Below are 13,082 nucleotides of genomic sequence, written 5' to 3'. Positions count from 1 at the left end.
TTTACTTTACAATCATTTGATTCTGAAAGTATGAAATAAAGGAAAAATAATTTGGGGTCTTCAGTCAATATTGGGAGATGTGTAACCTTTCTGATCAGAAAGGTGGAACTGTAAGATACGAGTTACTCATTTTTCCTACAGCACCTTGTTTTATGACTAAAGAACCCTGGCAGAACCACAATATAAAGAATAAAAAAAATAAATTAATTTAAGCTCTAGGCAGAAGTAAGGGCTGAAATGCAGGCTTATCTTTAGGTATTTGAATAACCCCACCAAAAGCAAACATCAAGGCCCTATCATGTCTTTAATGTAGTTGAGCAACAGCTTCTTTCATTGGGTTTGCTTCATATTTTCTGAGATTTTCACCTGTGTCCACTAGTTATGGATAAGTCATGAAATATTTGGAGTCTACTCTAAGTCCGCTTATAGTCTGCAAAGTTTAACAGAATGAAAAAGTTATGGAAATTGATAGGTTTTATGTGATTTACTGCATTTTATGGTCTGTTATGTCACTTGTAACATCACATAAAATGTTCAGCCAAGTTTAATATTTTGTCTTCAAACCACTAGCTCATCTCAGCTGTTTTACTAGCCTGACTTATTTTATATCCTAAACTGAGAGGATGTATTTTTTCTTTCTAGTATGCCCACGCTATCTCCTTTATAACATGAGATATTCTTAAAATGAGATGTGTCTATCCAAATAGCTATTGTGGTATAAAACAAATCAATCTTTTTTGACTGCTACTTTGAATTTTACTCCAATTCTCTTGAAGGCTATTTCTCACAGGTACTGCTCATGAACACACTCACAGCTGGGCTGACTTTCTCAGTTTCTGAAGGATATACAGCGTAAATGGGGCTAACAGACCCATAGGAACAGGCATCTTGATTAAGATATGTAGAAAACACTGTGATTATCAGATGCCATCCTTAATAAGGCTTCTGGTCAAAAAAGCTTAAGTAGAAAACATTTTCATTTGTTCATCACTCTCTAGAGTTTTGCCAGATGTTCTTTGCTTTAGATCCACTGAAGTAGAAAAGTCTGACTACATTCATCAGTACAAAACAATTTTACTCCTAGCAAGATGGGGTTGTTAACTCTTCTGGTTTAGTTAAAAGTATTTCAGATATAAAATAAAGATTAAAAATCAATGATATTTAAAAAAATTAAATATTATATTCTCATTACTTCCGATAAAAATTATTCATACAATTCCAGGATTAGGACTCTCAGAAAAATAGCAAGTGTCACAAAAAGATGAAAGCTGACAACAATGCTGATCTGGCTTTTTTAACATTCAGAGGAAACAGACTGAAGTGGTTGAAAAGTACGAAGGGAGATGAATATGTAGACAGCTGGTAGCAGATACAGATGATCTGATTTTTGACATGCACCCTGTGCGGTTGCTTATAGCCCTGCAGAAGGCACTTGGGTTGACAGGGTGCCAGCAGCCGGGGCTGACCTGGCTGGGATGAAGCTTGGGGAACTGCCTGGGGGTGCACGCTGAGTTAATGCGTCAGGACGGCAGATCATCTTTGGGGATGCAGGAGGAGACTCTGCTGGTGTCAGTAGAGGAAGACCTATCTGTAGCAGCTGAGAAAATCCTCTAAGGAATTACAGAGCTATAGAGCAAGAGGATTGCACTTGGCAACTAGAGGACTGAAGCAATGACACAAGGTGCGGTGAAGCCTTTGGGAAATAGGTTGTACCTTCCCTCTCTCGTTACCAACAAGCAGATAAAATAAATGAATAAAATCAGACATGATTACTGCCCACATTTATGTTGCTTCCAGAATACAACTGTAGAGCAACTAGGTTTTGGGGTTAATACCTCTTCTTCCCAGCCGTGTAATTGTACTGCAAACTTTCTTGGACTCATGTAAGACATCTGAGAACTGGAGAATGGTCCAGTTGCTAAGCTTTATTCAAGGATCTGGGATCATTTATTTGTTCTATCACTAGTATTCTGTTATAGCTTTGAAAAAATCATTTAATGTCCATGAAAGTTCTCCTTGCAGGAACCTCTGAGATGTTGAGGAAGCAAATGGGTCTCACACCAGCCCACATGTCTGTTGTCCCCTTGTGTTTACATGCTGTAATTAGACTCTGTTGGTTACCAGGAGGATACAGGTTCTAGTTAAAATGATGAATAAATAACCTTTGTTTAATACTACTTCTGTTTTAAAAGGGCCCAAATGGAGGGGGTGGGAACCCAAAACAAACAAAAAAACAAACAAAACCCTGAAACCAGGCCAGCTAAACTTTACAAAAGTAATATATCAAAGGATATGAAGGGTTAGAAGAGAAGGAAATGACTGATTCCCTTAGACCGTGATGTGACCTTCTGGAGCCCATCACCAGAGAGGCCAAATGGCAGAGGAAAAGAAAGCCCAGGACCACTGCCCCACCATGATGTACCTCTCAATCTAGAAGCTATCTGCAGGTCTGCTAGAGGTCCTCACTCTTCCTCTCCCACGGTATGCACTCTCATGGACCATAGCGAAATGTCTGCCTTGACAGAGTTTGGCCGCAGTCAGTGAGCTGCCTGTCTTTCAAAGGGTGACGTGAGGCTGACGCATCCACTTCACCAGGCGAGCAGGGAGGTAGAAGCACCAAACACAGAAAGCCACAATCTCATCTTTTCCTGCTTCCAGCTGTGATCTAAAGCACAAGTATGAGGTAGATGGGAGAGATTTAATAAATGGCCATATAGCTTCCATAGGAAATATGCAAAGAAGCTAGTCTTCACTGTCACTTGCAAAATAAATCACCAGCACCTGGGATATGCGATTTTATTATCAATCAGGCTTGAAATATTTCCTCCTTAATAGCCAAATGTCTGGAGGTGGATTCTCTGCTGAATATAATAGCAGACCTTAACTTCTGACCGAAAGCAAAGGACACCAAAGGACACTCTTATGCATAAGGACACGCTAAAGATGTCTAATCTTAAATTATTGTTTGTCTTTCACAGGGGAAGAAACCCTTCATGGTCCTGTTTTTATCCAAGAGCCATATGATATCACTTACTCCATGGGCTCAGCAAATCCAGAAATCCTACTGAACTGTACAGCTAAAGGATATCCACTCCCATACTACAGGTGAAGTAAATTTTGGAAAAGTATTGTCTCACTCTAAATCTTTTAACTGTGTTTTAATCAGTAGTACACCGTCATGCATACCTCAAAATGTGTTGAGCACTCACAGTGAGAATATACATAGGTATAGTAAATCTGAGGAATGAAGGAAAAATATTTTTGCTAGTCTACTGTTAAGATAATTAACATAGGAAAAGAAAGCACATCATTGAAAATTATCCCCGAAGAATTTAAAACATACAAAATTACTTCTGAATCACGAGAACAGCTGTGAAAAATAGAAAAATGGAAATGCTGCACATTTGTATTTGATAAAACTTTCTGTACATCAATAAATGCTTGGCAAGCAAAAAAGCAACATCCTTGCCCATTTCTAATTCTAACATTTCATGTGTATATTTATAGTGTTTATTTAGAGAAACAGCAAGGCACAGCTCTGATATCTAGCTTACAATACTCTGTAGACTCACTTAATAGAACCTTGGTACATAGGCTTGTTTGTTTATTCAGTAACTATGGACTCATCATTTAAAACATAGATTGTTGCACCAAGGATCTGGAAACCTGAGTCTAATAAGAGGAAAAGCTGGAAATCTGGAAAAAAATGACAGTGTGCTTTATTCAGAAAAGAATGGGGAAAATAATGGTCTGGGAAAAGGAAAATAAAAAAAAGTAGTCATTCATGCAAGACTTGAGAGAAAATTATGTCCTACCAAATACTTAGACAGTATTTATTCAATAGCTTTTAATTGCTCACACAATAGTTTCCTCTGTAAAGTACTACTACTAGTTATCAACTTGGCTTTTGTACTTCATGTATTAATTTGTTTCCAAATATTGTGCTAGTAAAGGAATATTTTCCTCCTTTTCACAGTATAACTTCTCTTCCTATCAGCAGAAATCCTCACCTATTTCCCATCCCATTTGTTCTTCATGTTTTCAACATGAATATCTACTGGTTCACGTCATGAATTTCAAGTCTTTCCAGTTCATCCGTTCATCTGCTTCATATCCATGCAGCTTCCTCAGATACCTATAAAAATTATTGACACTTGTATTCCAACCATGGTCTCCTCACATGCACAAATAGTAGAGACAGCAGGTTTCATTAGGCAGGAGAGCTATGAAGTCTCCTCGAATCATATATCTGATATTCTTATTTTCTCTTTCACTTTTTTCCCACCCATCCATTAATTAGAGTCATTATTTAATTTGCACTATAAGGACATTTTGCAAACCCTCCATTACTCTAGTAAGATGAGATCAACATCTGGGGATTGATCCTGAACCATCTAGGTCAATTAGAAGTTATCAGGCTATCACTGCTGCTATTACAACTTGGGAGCTTTTCACCATGACTTGAAGGGAATGGGAAGTCTTCAGCAATTTTCTTTGATTTCACTAGAACTAATGCCAGTTTTGTCAGATAAGGATTGAGCCCATATATTTAAAGTTCCAACAATTTTCGATAAGTCAAGCACAGTATGAAATTTTAATTGTATCCTTTGTTGACTGATGGAAAAGAACAGCAAGGACTACTGCAAGGTTTTTCTTTGATTCAGAAATACAGAACCAGTACAACAGGAATAAAGTTATATACAATCTAATTTGCCATTTTACATAAATAAATGTGCTGATTAATACCTTTTCTTTAAAGAAACAATGCTTAGCATTTCCTAAAAGTTTTATTTTATTATATACTATATTAGTCTTATAGACACGTCAAATATAGTAGTAACTTTTTGCAACTTCATTTCAAAATCCCATGTGTCTAACAACCACAATGCAAGAATTCTAGAATTAAAGTAGGCATAAGGGCTAAGTAATAAAAAATGAGAGACATTGATTTCCTGTTGGACACTGTTGGAAGTAACAGAGAACATGGATGTGATCACAATGGAAACAAAAATATGGATAGAAGTATCCCTAAAATCAGCACGTGTTAGGAAATCTATATAGGTGTCCTGATAAATACCATTTTATCTATTATGCCTTTTTCTATAAAGTCAAAATTGTTTTTAATATCAGGTACATTATTTCAACTGTTTCCCTGTGTGATGTTGGTGGTAAATAAACATAACCTTTCAAATTAGATTTATAATTTTTTGCACTTAAGCTTTTCTGTTATAGTTGATTGAGGGATTATCATCAACTAAAGGAACAAATTTTACTTCTTTTTCTGCTTACAGCCAATCCATGAACATATCAGAGTTCCACAGTTTTCTTCCATTAAGTCATTCCGTTCAGTACAGCTAGCCTTCCACAACACTGAAAAAAAAACCCCAAACAAACAAAAAACCAGACAGAAAGAAGTCACCTAGACCTGCCAAGCAAGTGTTTTCTGCAGTATGTTGACATTTCCTGTTTGGTCTCAGGTGATTAGTTCTAGCTCTTTTTCTGAATTTACATTCAGTATCCAGAGTAATCACATAATCTAGCGTTTTCATGCAAGTTTGAAATTGAGGATTTTTTTTCCCTCAGTAATCTTCACAGGGAGCAGTCAATTGAAAAAATAAGAAATCCAAGGGCAGCATAAGCATTATTCATTATAACAATATTTTAATATTTCAGCATAACTTAGAATGATGCAGTAAAATAAGATCAAGAGATTCAAATTCAATCCAAATCAAAGTACCACAGAAGATAGCTGTAACAGACAAATAAAAGTGGGGGGAACAGAAGTACAAAGTCTATGATGATTGCAAATGACATAAAATATGTTTATAATCATAGTATAAAATCGTAGAATGATTCCCAGTAACCCCCAAAATATATCTTACTCACACCCTGCAAAAACAAACGACAACCCTGCTGTAGCATACTTGTTCACTAAAATGCTGTCCCTTGACTCATTGCAGATTCTGCTTCAAAAGTGGAGTAGAATTAAAATTGCCTTCAATCTCTGTTGTCTTGTACACTGTCAATAGTTTTCAAACTTTCTATTTTCTTCCTCTATGGAAATACCGCATACTAGGTGGTTTTGCAAGGGTTTTTTTCCCAGTTACAAGAAAATCTCAGGTGACTTGGAAGGACGTTTCCATGTGAATACAAATAAACTAAGAAACACAGAACAAAATAGAAAAAAAATGCGTACTTTTATTATAGCTGTACACTGAAAAGATAATTCATTAAATCATGTATGCATATATCCACATAGAAAATAGTTCAAATTAGGGAAAGATGTATATACAAGTAAGAGCTTCTAGCTATGGTAACTTTGGCACAAAATCATGATGCAGCCATGCGTGCTTTGTAAAACTTCCAGGATTTTACTTGTAGAGCTGGAAAAAGCTCTTTCAGCAGGAAATTCTAATAGTTCTAAATGTACCTTTTTCTAAAGGCAAGCAAAACAGATTAATGAAATATTGCATTTGAATTTATCCAAAATATTTGCAAATTGACTAAGTGGAGTCTTTTACTAATTCCTTAATTGCTTCAAGATTCATACATTGATAGTTTCACTGAAATTGATACACCTTCACATTTCATTTCCAGAAAAGTCACATCTTCTGAAAGAAAATGTTTCCTTTTCCTAAATAGTTTCTATGCAACAATGCTCTTTTCCAGATTCATTAATCATAGAAATGGGACTCATTTAGTTATAGCTAGTTAGACATTGCATAGCACTGTACAGTATCCTTACAGATATGATCAGAAATTTCCTGGTTAAATATCCACTTACCAGAAACCATAATCTTGTCTCAAAAGTTAAAATTTTCCCTACCAAAATATCAAAGATGGTAGGTGACAAAACAGCAGTTTTATCTCCTTGAAACTTATGGGACCTGATGGGATCCATCCAAGAGTACTGAGGGAACTGGCAGAGGTCCTTGCCAAGCCACTCTCCATCATCTATCAGCGATCTTGGTCAACAGGGGAGGTCCCAGAGGACTGGAGGCTTGCCAGTGGGACTCCCATTTATAAGAAGGGTCGGAGGGAGGATCCGGCGAACTACAGGCCTGTCAGCCTGACCTCGGTACCGGGGAAGATTATGGAACGGCTTGTCTTGAGAGCACTCGCATGCAAGTCCAGGATAAGAAGGGGATCAGGTCCAGTCAGCATGGGTTTATGAAAGGCAGGTCCTGCTTGAACAACCTGATCTCTTTCTATGACCAGGTGACCCACCTTGTGGATGAGGGAAAGGCTGTGGATGTTATCTGCCTCGACTTCAGCAAGGCCTTTGACACTGTCTCTCATGGCATACTCCTTGAGAAACTGGCGTCTCGTGGCCTGGATACGTGCACCCTTCACTGGGTGAAGAACTGGTTGGATGGCCAAGCCCAGGGGGTTGTGGTGAATGGGGTGAAATCCGGTTGGCGGCAGGTCACAAGTGGTGTTCCTCAGGGCTTGGTGTTGGGCCCCGTTCTGTTTAATATCTTTATCGATGATTTGGATGAGGGGATCGAGTGCACCCTCAGCAAGTTTGCAGATGACACCAAGTTGGGAGGCAGGGTCGATCTGCTTGAGGGTAGGGTGGCTCTACAGAGAGATCTGGACAGGCTGGGTCAATAGGTTGAGGCCAATTGTATGAAGTTCAACAAGGCCAAGTGCCGGGTCCTGCACTTCGGTCACGGCAACCCCAGGCAGCACTACAGGCTTAGGGAAGAGTGGCTGGAAAGCTGCCCGGCAGAGAAAGACCTGGGGGTGCTGGTTGACAGCCGGCTGAATATGAGCCAGCAGTGTGCCCAGGTGGGCAAGAAGGCCAACGGCATCCTGGCCTGTATCAGAAATAGTGTGGCCAGCAGGAGCAGGGAGGTGGTTGTTCCCCTGTACTCGGCACTGGTGAGGCTGCACCTCGAGTCCTGTGTTCAGTTTTGGGCCCCTCACTGCAGGAAAGACATGGAGGGCCTGGCGCATGTCCAGAGAAGGGCAACCAAGTTGGTGAGGGGCCTGGAGCACAAGTCTTATGAGGAGCGGCTGTGGGAACTGGGGCTGTTTAGTCCAGAAAAGAGGAGGCTGAGGGGAGACCTTATCGCTCTCTACAACTACCTGAAAGGGGGTTGTACTGAGGTGGGTGTTAGTCTCTTCTGTCAGGTGGCTGGAGATAGGACGAGAGGAAATGGCCTCAAGTTGAGGCAAGGGAGATTTAGGTTAGATATTAGGAAAAATTTTTTTACTGAGAGGGTTGTCAGACACTGGAATAGGCTGCCCAGGGAAGTGGTTGAGTCACCATCCCTGGCGATATTCAAAAAGCGAGTAGACGGGGTACTCCAGAACATGGTTTAGTGGGCATGGCTGATGGTTGGACTCGATGATCTTGAAGGTCTTTTCCAACCTAAATGATTCTATGATTCTAAACCAACTCCTCCTCTGAGGATCATTATGAGCCTGTGTACGTGTTGGATTGCAAGTCAGATACCTCGCACTTGCATTTTTCCTATAAAGTGGCAGCTCTGGGCTGAGGACTCCATCTCCTCAGCTCTGGTGGATTTCCTTGCACATGGGTCGGCACATAGGGAGAGGTGTCAGGATCGCCGTGTCAGTGGATACGTGGCCCAGAAGAAATTCTGCTCAGAGAGGATAAGGGAAGTGTAAACACCAGAGAAACCTGTGGGTATGCAGCTTAACAGTCAACTTGAGTATAAAGAAACATTGACATTTCTCAAACAAGTCCTAAGAATATTTGTATTCTGCAAGGATCTCTAATATTTCACCATTTTTCTAAGCTTTCTGTTCTTCTGTCTTCTTTGAACATTTTTAGTTAGATCAATATTTTTTCAGTGTGAAAACATGATAGAAATTAATTATATTTTTTCCACAATTCTCTTATAAGATATTACCCTAAAGACAGATTGCATAATTTGCAGTTGCATTGTAAATATACATTACTCACATATTCATGTCCATTAATAAATACTACTACTCCTCATTTTTATTTGCTTGGAGATGGAGACTATTTGAATAGCAAATCACAAGTATTGATTAAGTAATATAAATAAGAGGAAATCACCATAGATTACAAGTTTACCCTTATATCAGTGATTTGACTGCAGTGTACTTTAGAAGGAAGTTCCCAGTAAGCCCAGCATCAAAGATTTAACGTAACCCAGTGGCTTGGAAGAATACTGGTATATTGGTATATCTGAATGTTAGGATAAATCGGCAACAATTTAAGAAAAGAGAACAAGAGAGAATAGACTACCTCTTGCTTAAGATCTTTAAATCAAGATGGGAAGAGGGGGGAGGTCCCACATATATACGTTCTGAAAGTCTTTAACTTAATGAAGAATTTGTGGGGAATGTTTTATAACTGGTGTTCTATAAAAAGTTAGATTTTGAAGCAAATAGAATATGATCATTTGTTCTATGAGTTCATAAAACACACAGTCTTTTTTTTTAAGTTTGGACATATCAATACGATTTGAGAAGTCTTACATTCCTAGGGAACTAATGAATCAAGCATCAGAATATAGCATTTTTTTAAAAAGTTTAGGTTCTGAAACAATTGGTCCAGGATGCTTTCCCTATAATTAATGAAAAGTATTTTCCAATGGTTTAATGAAGAAGTTCACAAAAATATGTAGGTGATCCTTGCTTTAACAGGCTTACATTAAAATTTTCTTAAAATAATCCTTCAAAGATTTCTGTGTATTAGACAGTATACTGCAGAACACACAAAGTCATTAAATCATTGTCTATCATATGAATTCATTAATTCACTTTCTTCAGTGATGTAAACATTTTAATTAGGAAAAAGCCCACACCAGGAGATGAACCCCTGATCTATATGCAAAGTTTAATAATCATTGTACCACGGTGATTAGAATGATTATGGGGATACTGTGAAGAATTCATTTGCAGCAACTAAGCCAACAACTTTGCATTTGTTTTGAAAAACAATTATAGAGCTTAATTGGGAGCCATGTAATGATGACAGCAGTTATTTCAGTGATTGATTCCAAAGTTAAAGAGAACTGGCAAACTAAATACCAGAATATCCTATATTAGAAAATTGAAAGGTTTAGACAGCATGTACCATATGAATATGGCAAAATCCTAACATTGATACAGACTACTGCTTCACAGAGCAGGCTCACGGATGGGCACCAGCTAAGATTTTGCTCATCTTTGGGGAAAAAAAAACCCAACCAACCAAACAAAAACCAAAAACCACCCCCCCACCCTCCCAAAATACCCTAAAACAGCAGCAATAACCTAGACCAACTAAAGCAAAACATAAAAAAGGAATAGAGCAGAGGTATGGAAAGGTCAAAAATCAGCTGCAATTGGTAGGAAGAATTACTGATGGTCCACTGTTGCATCTAAATTTCTTAACGTTGATTAAGTCAGTGGTTGGCAGACCCAGGTAAATTATTTAATGTTACTAGAATTTGTTCACAGAATTCAATTGATTTCATATTTTAATCAGTCATTACTCATCTTTAAAAACAACAAGTGCCCACTCAAAAGGTCAGGATCCTCGCTTCCTCTGTACATATTTGTCAAGATTTCCCTTGGAACACAGAATTGCGTTTCACAGCACAGTTTGAAAATCTTCCCCCAAAAGAACAACTACCTGTGCAGTCTGATCGTGTAGAGGAAGGTCTGTGGGTGATGGAAGTAAAGTATTGTGCTGCATATCCAGGTCAAATCTTCCAGGAATACAGTTATGGTGCAAGTTTGCTTCAATTTGTTAACTGGAAACTACCATCACTGTCAGTTCACCTCTGCAAATAACAAGAAACAGAAATTTTTTATGTTGTGATCCTTCAGATAATCAACAAGGAGACAATTGCCCTTGTTTCAAGGACCACCATAAAGCCTTCTGCAAACCCGAAGTGAGCCATTAGCAACTCTTTTGCGGTCTTTGCATCCTATGGAGGGGTAGGCATCACACCCACATAGGTCACCAGAAATTATACAGGCTGGAGAAATGGTTGTGGTATAAAATTAGGAGGAGAAAAGATGTGGTTATGTAGTTTTAGGATTGCTGACAACCTAAAGTGTGGCATTAGCAAGCCCAAAGCTTGCAGGCATCAGTGACTGAGGTCCTTTATTCTTCCTTTGGACCTCATGTGGACAATAAAAATTCAACTCTTATGTGACTAACAGTAAAGCCACAAAATTTCCCTTCTTTAAAACATATAATATTTGTTTTCTTTGAAATATAAATTTGATTTTGACATTTGTAAATAGCTGTGTAATGTTGCAGACACAATCCATTTTCTACTTTGTGGACTAACAGGGACAAATCATGTTTTAAAATAGCAGCATTCTCATCATTAAATTATCAGGCTCAAATTTGCTGTGTAAAAAACTTCTCTCTCTGCTTTCATCTGTCCTCTGAAGTGTAATCCTTGCTGATCTATATCTCCAAATCATTTTTGTAACCAGATTTATGACATCATTTGCAAGGACTGTAAAGTACATTCAGGTACCATTTATATTATAAAAAATAAGGTAGCTGTAGTCAAGGTATATACCATACTCCCAATTGGACAGATAACTTAGTTTGTATGAATAAGTTATAATTACTTTTTGTAGACATTTGAATGAACACTGGTGACTAGCATAAAAGCAGTAAAGATTTTTCAAAGGACAGAATTACTGATATCATTAAGATTGATATAAGAAGCAGTCTTGTGTGAAAAATGATATAATTTTGTGATATTTAACTACATTTTTATCATTACAGGTATGCTACAGCACACTATTTAAGATAAATATGAATAGGCTCTGTAAATTATAAGCATAATTTGATTTTTTTCCCCTCAAAGGTGGAAGCAAAATGGCACAGATATTGATCTTACCATGAGTTATCACTACAGGTTGGTTGGAGGCAGCTTGGCAATCAATAACCCACATAAAAAACAGGATATTGGAACATACCAGTGTTTGGCCACAAATTCATTTGGAACAATTCTGAGCAGGAAGGCAAAGCTTCAATTTGCATGTAAGTTGGGAAGATCATATATATTAGAGCATTATTTTCCGATTAATTCTGCACATGAACTGTAATTTATTGGATAATTAAAGTATCATTGGTGATTCTGTTCAAAAGGTTTGGTTTACTTCAGCAGTGTTTATTCTTAAAAAAATCGTTCCTAGTAAATATTAATAACAAAAACAGACATCTGATGGCTGCTAGCCCTCAGGAACAGGAATAACTTTCAGAAAATTGAAAGGTCAAGGAAGATAAGTGCAATTATTTTCACTTAATAAAGGCATTTCCACTTTGTAAGACAGTGCTTGCTTTGCTATATTGCAGGTAGTTACAATTGTGGTGGTGGGGGAAATGTTGCAAAAAGTTAGGCTTTCTATTTTCTATAGCATAATGAGGTCCCAGTTATAAAAACATTGTACCCCTAATTGCCACACTGATTTTTTTTACATTAACAGAATAAGAAACACTCTTTTTCCTTACCCAGTGTGCAAAACTGTGAGCTATGCTCTGAAATGTTTGCTATTTCAGCTCAATTGGGTAGAGCACATACGCTGTCTTGAGAGAATTTAAAATTTATTTCAGGCTTGCTTCCCATTTCACTTCTTCACAACTTCACAATCTTTTTCACGACGTTTGTATGTGGTGACTGAATTCTGTTAATGCCCTGGGGGGCCAACACCACCACCACCAAAAAAATCCCCAGATACTACCTCCCTTCCTTTTTCTTCAGTATAAAGGTCTGTTGCTGGGAGAAAGCAATTGTTTTCAAACCTCATTAATAAAATATGTGTCTAAAGCCAACCTTGTGTCGCTATTTCAGAGACCAGCAAACGTATTAATTATTAAACTTGTTCCATTTCTCATAGCAAATCTCATGTCGCAGGGGTTATACAAAGGAGACATTAGAGGTCAGGATGGTTCAGAGACTCTCTTTTAGTAGAGCTGATCAAATGCTATATCGTTAGTATCTCATTTAATGATGTTCTACCCCGAATTTTTCAAAGAGCTTTTTATTCCCAAGAGCTGGTCAAATGGAAACAAAAAATTTGATTCATTATTTTCCCACTTTTTCTGAAACATTTTTGCAAGCCAGCCT

The 13,082-nt window shown here is 37.9% G+C and overlaps 1 protein-coding gene across 2 annotated transcripts in view; it reads left to right on the top strand.

Moving 5' to 3' along the window:
- LOC142042665 (contactin-6-like) overlaps positions 1-13,082 on the top strand; it is a 150,643-nt gene that overhangs the window by 54,309 nt on the left and 83,252 nt on the right. For both annotated transcript variants that reach the window (XM_075052818.1, XM_075052817.1), the window contains exons 3-4: positions 2,979-3,105; positions 11,871-11,995. In XM_075052818.1, the coding sequence (XP_074908919.1) occupies positions 2,979-3,105; positions 11,871-11,995 (252 nt within the window). The remainder of the gene's footprint in view (positions 1-2,978; positions 3,106-11,870; positions 11,996-13,082) is intronic.

Source organism: Buteo buteo, chromosome 21 (assembly GCF_964188355.1).
Source record: "Buteo buteo chromosome 21, bButBut1.hap1.1, whole genome shotgun sequence".
Lineage (NCBI taxonomy): Eukaryota > Metazoa > Chordata > Aves > Accipitriformes > Accipitridae > Buteo > Buteo buteo.
This window is presented reverse-complemented; position numbering and strand designations above follow the sequence as displayed.